Source organism: Agelaius phoeniceus, chromosome 3 (assembly GCF_051311805.1).
Source record: "Agelaius phoeniceus isolate bAgePho1 chromosome 3, bAgePho1.hap1, whole genome shotgun sequence".
Classification (NCBI taxonomy): Eukaryota; Metazoa; Chordata; class Aves; order Passeriformes; family Icteridae; genus Agelaius; species Agelaius phoeniceus.
The window spans coordinates 65195806-65214425 of record NC_135267.1 but is presented as its reverse complement, the minus strand read 5'-3'; the positions used below and the strand labels follow the sequence as shown (position 1 = coordinate 65214425).

General features: G+C 42.0%; 1 protein-coding gene across 2 annotated transcripts; it reads left to right on the top strand.

Moving 5' to 3' along the window:
- The first annotated feature begins 2094 nt into the window (after positions 1–2094).
- SMIM28 (small integral membrane protein 28) lies at positions 2095–18021 on the top strand. Of its 2 annotated transcripts, XM_077176348.1 has the most exons (5): positions 2095–2526; positions 8639–8781; positions 9756–9825; positions 10184–10423; positions 16798–18021. In XM_077176348.1, exons 4-5 carry the CDS (start codon positions 10313–10315, stop codon positions 17194–17196), a joined length of 510 nt encoding a protein of 169 aa, XP_077032463.1. In that variant the 5' UTR covers positions 2095–2526; positions 8639–8781; positions 9756–9825; positions 10184–10312; the 3' UTR covers positions 17197–18021. The 2 variants fall into 2 exon arrangements, with proteins under 2 accessions (XP_077032463.1, XP_077032464.1); XM_077176349.1 differs by lacking the exon at positions 8639–8781.
- The last annotated feature ends 599 nt before the right edge of the window (positions 18022–18620 follow it).

Below are 18620 nucleotides of genomic sequence, written 5' to 3'. Positions count from 1 at the left end.
TTCAGTATTTTCCTCGGTATTCTCTCTTAAATGAGGAGAATACTGTTGGCTCTGATTTCATTAGAGATGGCTTGCTCAGAGCTCTCATTCACAGCCAGACTTTTGTTGGGTTTTTAAACTGGGCATTCCCTGACCACAGACAGCTTAGGATGCTGCAATGTTTCATTCTGCTAAAATGAGAGCTCAGCAAGGGTTGTCCCTGTCACCTACATCCCTCTTTTGATTAGTCAAACCAAAGATTGCTCCCGTTGAAGAAAAACCTTTAATTTAATGAAAATAATAAACACCTTCTTTACAGCAGTCACCCCTGCTTCTGTATGCAGCCAAAATTTAGGTACTGAAGGAGAAAGGGTTTGGCAGTGTCCCTTTCAACAGAACTGCCATGGGCTTCCTGAAAGCAGGAGTGTTTCAGTGACAAGACATAGCATCACACAGCAAACCTTAGGATACACCTCTCTGTGGTCAAGGATGCTACCCACAGCCCAAAAGCAAGCTTTCCACATAATCTCAAGAGGGGAAAATGCAGCCAGCTTTCCACCTGGCCCCACAGGGGTCTCTGGCCATGGGCTCCCATACACTGAAGCAACATAAGGTCTGGCCTTCACTGGTTGTTACATAACAGCCTCATCAGCATGAAGGTTAAGAACAGATTACAAAGCAACCAAATGAGGTTGTGATGCTTTAATAATCTTACACACTTCTGGCAAAAGAGAGTGTGTTAAATCCCAGCCGTCAGATCTAATTTCATTCCAGGGAACTACCTTCTGCTGCTCCACGCATCTCATTTTGATCCCATTAGAAAGATTTTCATTTCCTCCTAAAAAGCATTCAGTAATGTGAAACAGCAGCAGAGTAAATACAGAAAGTAATGCTCCACTATTCCTCTCACTCCTTACATGTACAAATTCCCAGTTGCCTTCCCACTTACGCTGGGGTCAGGCTAGAGTGGCTTCTGCTGCCACTAGACTTACCTAGGAGACCCTTGGTCTTGTTCTTCTGTTGAGGAGCAGACTGTTAAGAACACTTGCCAAAAAAACCAGCTGTCAACAAATACTTCAAAAAACAATAAAGAAAATTTTAAAAGGAATTAAACAGGCACACCATTGAATCAGACATCCTCTTCGCTTTAGTGGATTCACTGAACTCATTCATGTTTTCACAATGTAAGTTTATCACTGGCTACACAGTTAATCTGTGTTAAACTAAATATTAAAAGCTCCCCTGATACCAAGCCAGACTAATTGTTTCTTAATAACTAATTTTTATTTTTTGACAGGGTGCCAAAGGAGTGCCCAGTGTCACTACTACCATTTTACAGGTGGGATGACCAACCAAGCAAGTAAAAAATTTGTCCTTAACCTCAAAATGGTCCAAAGTATCTAAACAGATGCTCTGGCCTCTTGCTTATCCCAAAGTAGTAGATCTGTGAGATAATCTGGCAAGAGAAGAAAAAAAAAACCCCAAAACAGAAAAACAGCAGCAAAGATTGTTTATAGGAGGAATACAGAAGGGCACGCTAGAGGTACCAGCAGGTACTTCAGGTACAAGACAAAAGGGAGACACACTTTGGATGTAACAGGTGGGGCACAGTAGGGTTGCATAGGAGACCAGTGCCACATCCATTACCCCAAGCACTCAGGTAAAAATGGACAATATTTTCAGTAAGCCTGCTGGAAGCATGCTATCTCCAGGACAGATACCTCCTGATCATGTTTTCCAGATGAAGAAACCTTTTGGTTCACTGAGTAAACCTATGGCAGAAGTTGAAAAGAAGGAGGCTGGGATTCTGTCCACAGAGCTATGTGAAATGCAGCGTGATCTCTGATTTTGGAGCTTCTGGCAAAGAAGCTAGCATCAGGATAAACCTCTTAACATCTAATATCACTGCAAACAAACACAAATTGAAGTCTTTACCCAAATGCATGACACAGAGTCCTAGAAGAGTGCAGTCAGTATACAGATTTCAAAACTCAACAGAATCCAAAATAAATCAGAACAATTTAGATGTAAGCACAGGTCAGCTAGGTCCTACTCTTATACTGGAAGGAAAAAAAAAAAAAAACCAAAAAAAAAAACAACAACAAAACACCAGAACCAAACATACTAGCCAGGCTGCATGTGCAATTTTCTGACTCCTGATAGAAATTCATAGTAATAAATCTGGATGATTTTTTGTTTTCTTTTAACAAGAGATTTGTGCCTTTGTCTACACTATAATTGCTGGGAAGTATGTATCCATAGAGGAGAGCCAATACTTCAGCTTTGCCAGCTCTGAGAAATTATGCCCAACCTGAAATATTTTTCTTCTCTGTGGTTAGTGTGACCACTTCTGATCTCTTATTGTGTTCATTCCCTACCACAGTCAAACAAAATTATTTAAAATAATGTGGAATACTTTTCTGGGTAGCATTTATAAATTATTTACTATGTTTTTTTAATGTTACTCCCAGCAGACCGCTTTGTACTTCAAATCAGGTTCTTTGTTCCAGAGATTACAGAGAGAGGAGGAGATCAAAATAAAACTGGGTAAGATGCTATACTGAAATCTATCCTTATAAGTAATTTTGTCTAGGAGGTCAAAAAAGACAAATCTTCAAGCTTGAGAAACAATAATGTCAAACATAATGAGAAAGTGAAAAATGGTTTTGAAAAGGTATTGCAGTAACTCATGTGAGGAGAGGAAGGTGACAAGGCTCTTTGTTGGTTTGCTTACTTGCAAAAACAATTCATTGTCCCTTGAGAAAACAGAGGAATTGGTTTCTGGGTACAATTGCAATGCTGGCACCACAAGCACAAGGGCCCTGACAAAAATGTTCTTTTAAAATCCCAGCTGCGGGGATGGTCACCAGAGCAGATCTTACATCTCTCTTGTGTGCATTACCTTTTCTTTTAAAAGGACACTAAATAATTGAATATCTCAATGCAGGCTCTTGTGACCAGCCCCAAACCCAAGAGAATAAAGATTATTAGTTGGCAAAGCCAGGCATGAAGGTTAAAAAAAAAAAGGAAAATATTTTAATGTAGTTTGCTACATGTGTTTTTTTTCTCACATGTTTTCAGTTTTTTAGGTAGAACTGTGCTGAGAGTAGGGCAAGATGGATGACCACTCTTGAGGGTCTGTTGTAGGGGGTTGTGGGCTATAGACTATGCTGTGTTGTTCTAGACAACATCACAGATCTGCAGTGACTGCAGAAGAAAAACAGGATGACAAAGAGGAACCCGGGGCAGGGCACAAGTGCCAAACTACACCACTTTGACTGTCTCTTTTAGAGCCTGAGCCATCAAACCAAGCCAGTATGGCTGGATAAGCATCCCTCTCAAGGAGGCTACACCCTGCACATAGCAAAAAGTAATGGTTGGAGTCAAATAAAGTTTAAAAAACACCCTAAACCCTGAAGAGCGACATCAGAATGTAAATGCCTCTAACCAGTCAGGCCTAGAGCTGCCCCTACAACCTGGGCACATTGTAAATGCTCGCCCCTACAGGCCCCATTGCCCCTCAGCAGCCACCTGGCTCCTCCTGCTGTTAGCACACAACTCACTTGGCACAGAGAGTGAGGAGGATATTCCTGGAAAAGGGGTGAGAGGATCCCCATCTTGTAGCAGAATGAAATAGCTGCCTCAGATGTTCTTTTCACAACTGATTCCCTTTGTCCACCACTGCTCCAAGCAAAATCTACTTTTTCCCCAAAGAGAAAACCCACATTTAATCAGTCTGGCTTTAGGCTTTCCCCTCTGTACAACTCTGGCTGACCCTGAAGATCCACACAGGAGCAACATTTTGCACAGCAGCATCAGTGCAGCCCATGCAGGCTGACCTGGAATGCACCAAGGGACAGACACCCTCTTCCCATTCCCTACCCAGAAATGGGTCACTGTAGTGGGTATTTTCTCACTACTCTCTCAAATGACAATATAGCCTCCTGAATTAAGGACTGAACATATGAAAGAACTGTTCAGATCGTCCATTCAACCACACCAAGCCCCCAAGCAGAATCCTCTTTACATTTTGCTGCTGTTTTGACCCTTCTCATACAATCCCTCTCACCTTAACATCAGCATGTTATTCTTGGGCTGCAGATTGCATTTCCTAACTGAAAACCCGGCCTGTTCGTAAAAAAGCTACCCAAGCTGAGTACTGGTTCTCAGCAGCTCAACTGTCCAGGTATTTCTAATGTGCAATTATTCCCCTCTAAACACTCACACATCCCTCAGACAACATGTTTCTTTCAGGATGGGTTTGCCATGCCACTCCCTGCTGCCAGGCTAAGCCTCTTCTTTTAAGAGGCCACACTTAAAGCCTTTGCCTTTGTATCTGTGGTTTGCTATGGAGGGTATTGCATGGTGCCTTGTCTTTTCTAATACCAAGACCCTTTCATTGCAAATCCCATGGCATACTTTCCACTTGCATCCATGTAAGCTCTAATGTCCCCAGCCTGAGAAAACTGTGGCAGTGCCTTTACTCCACTGTTACAGCTGTTCTTATCCTTATGGCCTTGCACTGGTCAATTCTGAAGTGCTTTTACTCTGGAAACATCTGCCTGTTGTATTTAACTCATCCCTTTCCCTCTCTGCCTCCTGACATTTTATTTGCCAGTCTACAGCTCCATTGAGGGAGCTCTTCAGCCTTTCCCTCACAGTTTTTAGCTGGTAACATCAGCACCTACAAGGGCAATGTGTTTTTGCTTGTCCAGCAGGCATTGCCCCCTAACACACAAGCACAAGGCACGGCAGCCAGCCAGGACAGGCAGCGCACTGAGCGCGGCACAATCAACGCAAACGGCGTCATAAAGCAAACCCAGCCCAGGGGAATTTGAGCAGCTCCCACAGAGTCACAGAGTGACAGTCACAGAGTCACACTCAGCAGTGTCACACAGCACCTGCTGCACCAACAGGACACCCCAAGGGGGAGGGCGCCTGCCTTGGAGCCCCTCACTTCCCCCCTGACTGGTGGGGAGAAGTTTTCCCTTTTCTCTGCCCCTTCAGGTACCACTGCAGTCCATGGGTGCCATCAGCTCTACTTTATTAGCATCTATTAACATTTATTATACTGCATTTCAGGCTAACTCACCTTAGGCTCTTACCCTAAAACTTAGGTTTGACTGCAACTTTGCTGGCCAGGTGAATCATTAGCAAGTGCACTTGAGAAAATAAAGTTGTTCTCACATCTACAGATTTGGGGCCTTTTTTATTTGAAATATTTTCTTAATACATTTCATTTCTATAGCAAACTCTATTCTACAGGTTGCAGGAGGCTGTCTCTTCTCCATAAGTTTGAAGTAGAAATCTTTAGATTCAAATCAGTAGATTAAACTTCAGGATGTGAGGTCTGAATTGGAACCATACACAAAATGTGTTTTATTTCAAGCAAAACAGTACAAAATTACTCAAAGCCTCTCAGTTGATGTTCTGTTAAACAATACAGTTCATATGGATTCAGAAGTCCACAGTTTCCCTCCTGTCCAGAAGGCCAAAGGCCTTGACAACTGAGTACAACATGAACAAGTGTATCCTGATTTTTCAAAAGTTTCCAGCATTTTAATAATGGCAAATGAAGCATTACAGATTCCTTATTAATGATGGGCAATATCAGGGCCTGACTCACCTGGCTTTAAAGGGATGATAGAGGACTTAGAGGTTAATTTGCATTTTTTCCACTCTGATGAAGAACTGAAGCTCTTCTAGAAGCTAGAAGAGCTATTGCTTCTCCAACAGTGCTCTCCTGACACTGGTTCTAAGCAACAATGTCAGAAAGAACAATTCCTTTGGAATCTAGAGATAACAGATTTTTGGCAGCAGATGATACCAACCAAATCAGGCTATATGGAGATATGATCATTCTTTTGTATAAAATCTACTGAGTTAGCAACAAGTAGTGACACAGACTGCTGTACTTGGATACAGTCTCAGGAGTTTTCATTCAGCGATTCACAATATTCTAGCAGAAAATTGCATCAGCTTGAACAAAAAAATTGAACGCAGGACTGCAGATATGTTGAGAGTTCAGTACCTAAGGCCTGCCCAGCACTACACAAGGTCAACCACCAGGGTAAACAACATGAAACACAATGAACAATGAGGTAAATCTTAAAAGTTTACTTTTAAAAGCTCACCTGAAGGTTAACCACACATTCATCTTTCTCCTTAGAAGTTTATTTCCTCATATTGGTGTCATGGTTCAGGGTTGGTACTCCCCAGTTTAGTGTTTCTCACTGAAACTCCAAACTACACACCATTTTCTCACCCAGCCCCTTTTCCCCTTCTTCCCTCAGAGGATTTGAGAGGAGAATTGGAGCCAAAAAAGGCAAAGATCATGGGTTGAGGTAAGAAATATTTACTAGAAACAGCAATGAGATAAGAAAATCAACAATATTAATAATGAAAGTACAAAAGGGAGAGTGTGGAGCTCGACCTGACTGCAGCCACGCCACCCAAAATTGTTTCTTTTTAGAACATCATCCTAATAAAGTAGCAAAATGCTTGTTTTGCTTATGGCAACACTTTTAAAAGCAAATGCAACCAAAAGCATAATGTAGTCAGCTGGCCCTTCAGAAATGCTGAAAGAAGCCCAAATCACCAAAAACCCAACCATAAAACCAACCCCTCCCCCCCCTCCTTTCCCACTAAAACAAAGAGCTTCTACATTTTGGCTAAATAAGAATGAAGTGCCACAGTGTGTGCTGGCATATATGCAGTCTTAAATAGAGTGGCAGATTTTTCTCTTAAATAAGAGAAAACAAGAATTCAGGGTAAGGATGACCAGATATAAATGAAGGGGATCAAACCTAGACTGACAGAAATGACAAAAAAGTACCTAATAAAACCCCATAGCTCTAGACAGAGCAATCCATCTATCCATCAGATGGATACTGCTCAGCCACCAGCACTCTGCCATGACCACAGAGCTTTTCAGGTGTTATCACATTCACAGAAGTAAGTAAAGCTAAAATCTCAATATAAAGAAATTTTATCAAAAAAAGTACAAACCAGAACTGCTTAATTACCCAAGTGAGAAGGGAATGGACAGAAGCCAACACCACCCCCACCTGAAGCACCTGCCAGCTGGTCATAGGCTAAAGTAATCCTGTCCCACCATTTCTCCTGGTGAATCTACACCTGCCAGCACAGAACTGCTGACAGTGGAACACCTCACCCACTAAAATTCTAGTTTTTCATTATTCAGATTAAGCCCCATACCATCCCTCACAGCAGCACAATCATTCAATCAGGGAAGTTTCACCAGCGCCTGTGGGCAGCAGTAAAAGAAACCGGGGGAAGAAAGTATCAAGAAACTTGAAAGGTTGTCTAAGGCACTGTGGATATTGTGTTCCCTACCAATACTGGTGGCATTATAGCCTAGAATTACACTGCAAGCCTCCAACATCTCAGCAATCAGGGAGATGAATCATTTATGACAGTTTGAGCTTTGAACTGAGGACAGTGGAGGTGCCTATTTTCTGCAGTGGCTTCCTCAGAAAGTCTCTCCCTGCTTCTCCGCTGTGGCACTGCAAGTGATAATACCAACACTGCCTCAGCTAAAAACATCACCTTGGCACTGTTTCACAAACCTTTGCCAAACTTTAATCAAAGTCAGTGGTGCCATTCCATGTCAGCTATTGTCTCCAGATTGTTTGACCTGGCAGCTTCCAGATCAAACTATTTCAAAGAACAAAGCCAGTGGAGGAGGAGGGTAGGACATTTTGTCCGTGTCAAGATCTGGTGATCTCTGAACCCAACCCACACTTCAAAGTGGTGAGCCTGACATCTGGCCAAGGGCTTGGAATTAAGGATGAGCCTCTTTGCCCAGCTTTCACACTGCAGCATGCCTCAAGCTACCAGGGTATTTATGAACTCTCTGTGAGAAGGAAAAATAAGTGTCTGTGAGCCCCACAGGGCTGTCAGAAATCTGCAACAGATTTGCCACCACAAACCCAGTCTTGAATGGCTCTGTTTCAGTTCTGCACAGGAGCAGATCTGCTCTACAAAGGCAGTGCAGCAAAAGGACACCTGACCCCTGGCAGCAGAAAGAGAGTATCCCAATCACACTCACTAATCTTGCTGCTGGCTCCACTGATGAGACAAAAAGCCAGAGGGACAATCATTACTTTATATTCTAATTACCTGCCTGACAAAAGGCACTGAATTTCCCCAAATTCCCACTCGGCCTCAGCTCTACAAAGTTAAATCATTCTTACACATTTTCCAGAGGTCAAGTATTCAAAGCAGCACTTGACAAATGGGGTCATAAAAGTACACACCTTATTTTTCTTGGCTAAAATTCATCAACTAGAATCTAAGGATGCCAAACAGGTGTTTATACTGTAAGGGGACGTATTTTTTTATTTCTCCTCATTATTCATGCACAGTCCCAAGGCAAATTTATAGCAAGCTTTTAAAAATAGCATTAATAATCTTAGGGGCTGCACTAAGACCCTAATTAAGATGGTATATGAATGTTTCCTGCTTGCATGTGAGATTATAGATTTAAGCTACACAGTCTCAAGGCTCCTGAAAGGAATTAATTTTATTAACAGTGGTTTAGGAAAGATGGTTGTTATTCTTGCTTTTCTACAAGGTGTTGAGACATCTAGAGAAATATTTTACTAGTTTGACCTGTGACCTGTTAATCCATGTTTAGGACCTGGCTTCTCAGTGGACATTGCAAGTCACAGTGTAACTGCCCTGGTCCTGGTGGTTGGACACACTCAGCACCTCTGAAAGTGCTTTCCAAGGAGTGAGGCATTGAGGAAAGGAGGAGAAGCATGCAAAGGCTTTGCTGAGGTGAGATTTCTAGCTTCACACAGGAGCACCTCAGCAGAAGCAAGAGTTCAGTTTCCAGCAATGATGTGGCTGCTTCAGCAGCAAGACCAGCCCTTCATGCAATATTATTGTCCCCTGTCCACTGCTCACCTGGCAAATTCAGTGACAAACCGGGATAGATTTATCAAACTACCACACAGCCATGGTTCACCTGCAGGGTGAATCCTTCCTGCAAGCTGCAGACACAGGGATCACAGCCAGTTTTGGAGCAGGTTCTGTTCTTGCAGGGTCCTCCTGCTAGAAATGGCAAGTGCTGGCACCACTGGCTGCCACTGCTGGAGCTGGAGGAGTAGAGCCTGGTGCTGCCAACTACACCTGCAGTTTTCTGGGAGCCATGAGCTAAAAGAAAAGTTGATGAAAAAAAGTCCAGGCAAGAAATAAGAGGTTAAGAGTCTAACCCCAAGTTTCTATTATCGGTCCTAAGCACAACTTTTGCTCTGACAGATAAGCCTTGAGAAATCATAAAAAGTGCACCACAGTTGAAAAGTTGCAGAGTTGAAAGAGACATTTAGCAATAGCTTTTCCCTCTGCCCACAGCAAGGCAGCAAAAGGCACCTGCAGATTTGCAGCACAAGTTGCAGGTTGAATCAAGGTTTAATTCAGGTTAAAGAGTCCTCTCTTCAGAAGTTACCACACATGAGTGAAATAAGTTCATGTTTCTTTTTGTGGATAAACAGTGTCTTCTCACTAGAAACAATTGCCATTTAACAAGTAGCCTAGAAGACTGTTAACCTGATTTAACTGAACTGACAACTCGTTCTTACCAGAAGCAATCATACACTCCCACAGTGACCAAAGCTTTCCTGGCAGAGCTCTCTCTCTGGATTTATCATTAACATCTACATCCTAACACTGCTAAATAATTCAGTACAGCATTTAGCCTCGTGTCCTTGCCTCTCTACTCAGAAAACACTTTTCTTTTCTGTATGTTTCAGCAACAGGGAACAAAAACCTGCCTGGATTGCGCTTCCACCTTGTGCTGTGTAACTGAGGGAGGAACCTCAGGTACCCTTTCGCTCTCAACATAGAAGCATGGGGCTTATTTATTTTATTTTGTTGGAAATAGTGTTTATTAGATAACTAAATATAGAGCGTTATTTATCCACATGGAGTCATGACCATGTGGGCTTAGATTCACATGCAAATTCCCCTTTTAATAATCCTAATGCAGGGAGTGCTCCAATCAGAGCGCTATCAGCCCCAGCTCCCAGATACCTGATGCCAGCTTTGCTGGTAATGTAGGCCACTGAAGCAAATCCAGAGAGATTGAGTTGGAAGTGGAGAGAGGCTCTGAGATCTATTTGCTTGGCTTCCTGACGACGAGGGGGTGTCTAACTTCTTTTTTTCCTTTCCTGCTGGAAAGGGGATGCCGCTGGAGAGGGATCATTAGCTGCAAGCAGCCCGGCTGGGTCCAGGCTGGGAGGCGGAGACGCAGCTGCCAGCAGCGAGGCAAGGTGGAGGCACGAAGACAGAAGACCAGGTCAATGAAAGCATGAGGTGGCTCTTGGGCAGCAGCTTGAAAAATTTTGGACATGCTGACAGGGGGAACTATGACTGGCTAAACAGTGAACCAGGTGGGCCACTTCTGGAAACAGAGCTTCAGGTCTGTACCCCCTGCTCATCTCTGTGGCATGTCCCTTGACTTTGCATGTGTGTGTATGTCTGTGTAACGCCTCAGTGTACAGTGCAGAGTAAATCCCTGGGCATTGGGACGTACCAAAGCAGAACTGATCAATTACAGAGAGTCGGAGCATTTCTTTATTGCTGCTAAGTCTTTTTAAACACATTTGTGGAGGAGAAAAACATTAGATGGAAAAATTTTGCTGGGGTGGCAGGTAAGGAAGTTTAATTACTTCTTTTAAGCATAAGGCACCCTTGATTTCCTTTCTGTTAAAGGCATGTTTACGCTCTGCATCTGGTGCCGGGAAGCCTCTCTGCAGATGTTGTGAGTCCCGCGCAGGCAGCAATGAACTCTTGTTCCCTAAGCTGGGCGCTGATTACTTCTGCCAGAGAGGATCACATGCAGCCCAGGGGGGGAGGGAAGCAGCCCCAGGGATGAAAACACAGCCTGCTTTCTGGCTTTGTCTGGGATACAGCAAAAGGGTTTCTCTGATCAAAAATAATAATTTAAGGTGCATGTAGCTCCATGGTAAATGTCCAAAGCATGTTGCATTAGCAAATGAACTGGCTACGTTACTCAGCTGATATATACAAAGTGTACTGTTACAAAATAAATGGGGGTAGGAGTGTGTGTGAGTGTCAAAACAGGACAATAAGTAGTATTTAAGTGTCGCCATGATTTTATGAAAGTCTGCCTCACTGGTAGCATTTCCAGAGTTAGAACAGCAATGACAATGTCTTCACACCTTAAGACTTGCTTTTATCTGACAGTGAGAAACAAACAGCATCACCAGAGTCACATTCCAACAAGTATTTGAAAATTCTGTGTAAATCCAGGCTCACTTTTAAATTACATGTCATTACTAATGGATACAAAGCCACATAAAAATATTTTTCTGTTTTCCAGAGTTGCATGTTTTTGCTTTTTACAAGCAATAATGAATAAGCTTCAAGGATCAGGATAGAGTTTGGAAAAGAACCTAATGGGGGGACCACACCCTAATGACTTCAAAGCAGACTTTGTTCCAAATCCACTTAAAACATTTCAGAAGTATCGGTTTCCTGCTTCAACTTCAAAAGATATAAGTATAAATATGGGCTGTATTAGCAAAAATAATTTTAATGGAGTTCTAAGTATGCTAGCAAATCATTAAGAACATAATAAATCTTACCACAACTCAATCACTTCAATGGGAATTTCAGTAAGCAAAATAAACTTTCATTTTTCCATCCTCACACAAAAGCTTCCCTTAACCTCATGCTTTGCCTTATGAGGTCATTCCCTCCCAAGGCAGGTACTACCCCCCTTTTGTCTAGACACATAGCTCAGCTCCAAGCCCATTCCTTTACTCATCATGGCTATACCACACAACTCAGCCACATTCTGCCTTTCATTCCTCCTCCAACAGGCACGAGTGAAAGCTCATCTCAACTGATATGGGTCACATAATCTGTAAACTGGCAACTGTACATGCTCAGCATGTTAAAAAAACATTGGCAGACAGATTACTAATGAAAGGCTTTTCTCCTTCCAGTATGTGCTCAGTGGCTGAGGGAAATTGACCCTTTGCTTCAGTCCCTACAAATACATAAATGAAAGGAGGAGAATAAACAATGTCTAAACTATATCTTACTAAGAATCAGTTCTGGTAAAACAGGACTTTTTAGAAATATGATCTCTTTTATTTCCATAGAAATAAAGGCTCTTTTCTGCCTTTCTCTATTTTAAAAAGGGTATTTTCCCATATTTATGTGTCTGTAACTTGTTTCATGCTGGAAGTCAGATCCTTATTTTTGTCACTTACAAACCTGAGAGTAGATGCTTGTGATGACACAGGCAGAGCACGCTGATCTCCAATGAAGCAGCATCAAACAAAACCAGTCAATTAATAATTCCATCAGTCACTTCATATGCCTGGTGTAGAAACTTTCAGATATAAAACAGTAGAGGATTTTACCTTAAATATGTTCTGCAGTTGTATTACTTTCAATTACTGAAGATTGAGTTTGATTTCTAGAAAATTTTATTTTCCAGTTCTGGCAGCTATTCTTGATACCTATACACAGTGGTTACTTTTCTAGTTTTAGAGCTTCAGCTGCAGAAGTTAGCTTTAGGTCAGTTTAGAACAAGTTTTAGTTTGGCATTTCAGAATTTTTTTAAGTGACCTTTGATTCACTATATTAAAATTATCCCCATTTTTAGTGTAATTTTTAAAATGCCTATTAGATTTCCCAAGTCTTTATGTTAAGAATTTTGCAACATTCTTCAGTAGCCCTTTAGGCAGTCATTGCAGAAATAGAAACAAAAGCACAACAGAAAAAGAGGGACTAATATTGATCAATTGTCTCTAATACATTTGATATATTTATACTGATATACGTACAAGAAGTCCATCATTGTCCTTTTGGAACTACATCTCAAAGTAAAATCAGTCCATGTAATGTTTGGCAGGAGGCAGCATCCAAATGGATACATAACTCCTTGGTCAGGTCCAGGGCATCTGTGGGGCAGTAGTTCTAAAAAACTATTTCAGTTCAAATAATACACTAGGTAGCCTACAAATTACTTCACCCAGATAGGAAAGTCTTAACATTAGCTGTGCTTAAACAGCTATGAGCACTCTGAAACACAGACTGAGCAATACCAGTCTTTATTGTCACCTGTTAGCATGCAGAAAAAGCATGAAGCTGAGTCAGGGAAGGTTTAGGTTAGATATGAGGAAAGATTTTTCACTCAGAGGGTGGTTGAGCACTGGAACAGGCTCCCCAGGGCAGTGGTCACAGCACCAAGCCTGACAGAGTTAAAAAATCATTTGGACAATGTTCTAAGGCACACAGTGTGGCTCTTGGGGTGTCCTGCACAGGGCCAGGAGTTGAGACCAATGATCCTGATGATGGGGACTCAGCATATTTTATAATTCTATAAGATTGCCTAATTCTTAATCCTATCTGCTTTACATGCCACTAATTTGCAGATCATAGTAAAACTCACTTACTGTTCTTCAACAACTATACAGTGGTTGTGAAACAAAAGAACAAACGAAACAAATTTATTATGTCTTCTTTTGCACACATTACTGAATAGGTAGCCACCAGGCACTGGTTAACTGTGGTTATTTTGAAATAGAACAGGATAAAATAGGAGTAGTTCAGTTGGAAGGGGTCTGCAATGAAAATCTAGTCCAACCACCCGACCTCTTTACTTAGTACAAGAGAATATGGGCTGCTTTGTAATAACACTGCAATTTTTGACCAGATCCCAGAGTGCAATAAAGTACTTGCAGGTTCAGGGCACTGCCTTTCCACCTTCAGAGACAGCAATACAGGTGCAGAATTTCTGCAGACCATTCCCAAGGATCTCAACCCAGTCAAACCAACGAGTAACCCACAAGAAACACCTCCACTGGTCTGTCTTGCCCCTTCCCCAGAGCGTTTGGTAGCAGAGACAGGAGTACAGCTCCCCAGGAGAACCTCTGCTTTACCACACAAGCAGGCTGTCCTCTCTCCTCCCACAACCTTCTGACTCAGTCACTGCATACTCTACACACCCTGCAACACAGTACCCTGAGGGATTGTGGTGTTCACCTCCTTCCCTAAGCAATCTATCACAACCCTGAGGAGGCACTTTGTGCACAATAATGTAATTTAAAATTATATGTGTTGCAGAGAAAATGAAGGATTTCAAAGATTTCAAAAATGCTGGCATTTATTCAGGCTTGAGAGCTTGATTTTGCAATTTTAGACATAGTGCTATAGGCTACTCTTTGAGGGCCTTTAAACAAGGAGAGGTTTCAGGCCAATAACCCACTGATACCCTAAGGTGTCTTTTTGTGGCTACCTCACAGACTGTTGCCATCTGAGCCAGCTCATACTACAAATAGCTGCACTCCTTCCATTTTTTTACCATTAGATGCAAACTGTGCCCTCTAACAATAATATATTTTGCACCTTTCTCTTAATAGGCACTTCATTGCAAGGCACAAGACCTCTGGGTTCCAGTCAAGGCTTTGGAGTAAAGTATATTTCCCTGAGAGGCAAGACCATTTGTTAATTCCTTCCATCAAGCTTAACCTTTCCCTCCCTTCTGAAGTCCAGTATTTGTGCAAGGCCTTGTCTTACAGCCCTCACTCTTGCCTGTGCCTCCACCAGCACATGAAGGATACACTGAGTCCTTGGCCATTATTCAACATGCAAATATCACTGCAGTGAAATTTATAGGGAAGCTGCACTGAGTTTAAATGATAATTGGGGCTCTATATACCTTTTACTAATCTCATGTAGGAAACACTGGCAATCTCACTCCCTGTCCTCACAAACCACCAGAATACTGTACAATTCAGATACTAAGACCAAGGCTTAACCTGCATGAAAGCCTGCTCCATACAAATTAAACCCAAAACTTAGACTTGGATTTTAAAAAGAAGCTCTTCATTGATCAGGAATAATGCTGTCCATTATAAGCTCAGCTCTTCTCAATATTTACTGTAAGAGTATTGGTAACACATCAGTATCAATGAGTCTCCACATACACAGAGCACTAACATAATACTGCTGAATGCTTTTTTCTCATTTTCTCTTGAAATGTTTCATGCATGTCATAAGGCACTCTAGAAAAGCATTAACAGCTTTTTTAAAAATCCCCTAATTTTTAAGAAATTATTTAATGTTTGCATTGGAAGAACAGCTGGAACAATTTCTTCCAATTCTGCTCTTTCCTGACACCCATTGAATGGTCAGGTTAAGACAACAGCTTATACAGCCAGAAAATCTTTAATAAAAAGTATCAATAAATATAAAATAGTTCTTTAATATGCTTTTTTGGGGGTAAAAGACTGTTGGAGAAAAAATAGCTTCATAGCTAATCTGCAAAGGTTTCAGTGTATTTTAAAATTACTTTAATGCATTTAGCTTCTGACCCACAATACCTTAGAGAAAAAATAGAAAAGCAGTAATCTCCCCTACATTATTTTTTAGGAGTCAGTGCCTATTTCTTTTATTTTTCTTAGGCATGACACATAATAATTATTTCATAATATGACAACAAAGCAAAGAGGTTACAATTGACTAGTAGATAACCAGCTGAATGTAGATTACAGTGTGATTTTGTAGCTAGAAGAATGACTGTGATTCCTGGAAGAATAAGAACAGAAATTTTTTGTAGACTAAAAAGGAGATGCTGGAGTTACTGTCCTTTTCACAAAGCCATTGCTGCAAACAGGCCAGTTTGCATTCCTGCTTCTAAACCCTTGGGGGAGAGAATCACTGAAGTTCTCCTGGCCTGAATGGCATCTTCACTCAAAATAAAGGAAATCTGATCCATTGACCAGTTTGGTCTCACCATGCAAATGTGAAAAAGGCACCTCACAGCATTAGTCAAGAGCTTACAAAGGGAATTACTTGATAAACAGCATTATAAAGTTTGGGTTTTCCTTCTGCCCTAGACTAGACTCTGAATGAGACCCAATCATTAGGAGATGGAGTCAGACTGGAAACAAGATATACTAAATTTTAAAACTAAATCTAATACAACACAAGAGCACAAATGGCTTTGTTGGTTTTTCTCATAGCTTATGACTCCAGTTAACATTACATCACAATTCAAAAGCTGTGGGACAGAGGTCTTTTGTGCTACATTTGCAGAAAACAAAGCTAACACAGCAGTCACAAGTGTTACTTCTCTTACACCAGAAGTTCTTTTTCTGTAGTTTTAAACAGGAGAAAAGGATTCTTGGATCACTGGCAGAGCAAGCTCAAGAGGTCCAGTCCAAGCTGTCCTGTCCAAGAAAAACAATGTGTTTTATTTGGAACTGGCCTGTGAGGTTAGAACAACCCAAAGAGCAGGTATTGTAGGCAATGGCCCCTGTTTGAAAGGGCTAGTTGCTGTAATATTTGTTCTTTAAACAGTTTTCCAAACACAAAGAAGCAACACCAGATGGTGGATCACCAGCATTATTCATCTGCAATTCAATGTTCTCCCAAATTTTAAAAGCTCGACCAGTCTCCTGAAAATTGACCAGTCTCCTGCTATAATCCAAGAGCAATAAAATGTCATAAAAAATGGCATATACTTCCAGGTTTTTAGGGGTTTTCCCCCATTGGAGTCAGGGCTTTCTAAAATTCCAACACTCTTAGCAACTTCTCTGGGGTTTTTTGTCTCTGGTTGTAATTTGTTTAATTGGCCAGTAAATAGAATTCATGAGTCTGCAAAACATATTGCTTGATTGATACTGGTGTAGAGAGAAAGAAAGTTGGAAAAGCAACCGCTATGTCACAAGGCAGAGATGGGGAATGTGTTTTTTCTCTCTGATTAAGAGATCTCCAAGAATCCAACACCCTTCCTCTTTGCTTTGGTTCCAGAGCAGACAGCAGACAAGCTCAACCAAAGACGACATAGAGCCATTTCTGTGTATCATACTGCCTGCCACCATGATGCTCTTCCTGGCATTCCTGCTGCTCTTCCTGTACCGCCGCTGCCAGCGCCCCGCTCAGCAGGGACAGATCTTCAGCATCGACCTTCCCGAGGCCCTGCCCGAGCACGACGTGCCCCATTTCCTCTCTGCCCTGCCCTGGAGCAGCGAGCAGAGCTTCCACTACTCCACGCTGGTCCCTGACGCCACCTTCCTCTCGGTGTGTTTGCCTCCGTCCTATGAGGAGGCCACCATGAAGACTTCCCTGGAAGAGGCTCACACTGAGCTCTCTCCAGACCCAGTGCCTCCCTACGAAGAGAGCACGCTGCAGAGCAGCAGCACCAAGTGAACTTCCCACAGAAGCACCTTAGCTGAAGCATGCAGCACAAAGGTGGAGCTGCCATAGCCTTTAAGATTTGTGAAAAGGTTCCAAATGAGGCACAAAACCAATGAATTTATGAAGGAAGAAACTTGAAGTAACAGGTACAGCGTCTCTTCACCTCATCCCAGGATTCTCTACCTTCCATTTGTGGCACGTGTACACACAGTGTGGCACCACTCCCATCCAGACTGGCAACGTGGGGATTCTAGTTAACAAACATGTCATGCAAGGATTAAACTTAAGGAAAGCTGGGAAGCTCTTCCTCTGTAATCCCTCAGCTACAATGAAATGTCAATAATGCTATAGATTCAGCAATCACAAAAAGGGCTTTTAGCACATACATATTCCAGTTGGGGTTGTTTTTTTGGTTTTTGGGTTTTTTTTCTATTTTATGCATTTATATTTAAATGAGTTTTTGACAAGCTGAGTCGCTCAGTCTGTGTGCGTTTACATCACATCATTCTGCAGTGCTCTGGAATGATCACAGCAGCTCTCAGGAAAGCAAGTAAATACATAACCTCTAAAAAATTTCCAGTAACTGTCCCCAAAGGTTCAAATGTGCACTGTGAATAAAGGCTGTCTTTTCTCACAATTGGACAATGAGGACAAGCAGCAACCAGGGAAGACCTGATTGTTCTGGGTGAGGAAGCCTCCATGCAAGAGCACACTCACTCTATTGCTACAAGCTGCTTGCCAAGGTCTGCAAGGTCCCAACATTCCAGACTACTCAGCAGAATTTTTTTCCAAGACTAAAAAAATAAACCATGTGACTTACTTGGTGCAGCATGTAAAGGAGTTAAAATTACATGGAGGAAAAATTAATAAAATCAAGTGCACCAAAAATGCCCTGGTCTATATCTCAAAACAGCACTATAATCCCTTCCCCTTCATCCCTAGGGCAGGGTGAGGCTGGTTCAAGTGTGTTGGTGGCAGTGGTTCAGAGAGTTTGCATATGCTTTCAGAAAATGATGTATGCCATCTTCAATTCTTTTTTACAGGACAGCATTTTCACCAAGTTGATAGATGCTCGTGTTACAGAAGTGGTTACTACAGGTCCTGACAGCCTCAAAGGTTATGTTGGCAAGCCAGAGACAAATGCAGTGTCATGGAATAGCTGACACCTGCAAGGAAGAATCTGTTGTAGCAGCTGGTGCAGCCTTGGTGTAACTTACAAACCCAAAGGCTTGCACTTGGTGATTTCAGCAGCTGTCAGGAGGTGTCAGTAACAGCCAGTCCTGATTTAGGAAATTAGCATGTTCCTTAAAAATACCCTACAAAAACAACAACACAATACAGAAGAAAAAATCCTCACTGTACAGCAGAAGAAAGGCCACTTTAGAGCTGCAAGGTGGTTGAATTCTGTTATGTCAACAGTGACACAGTAACAGTAA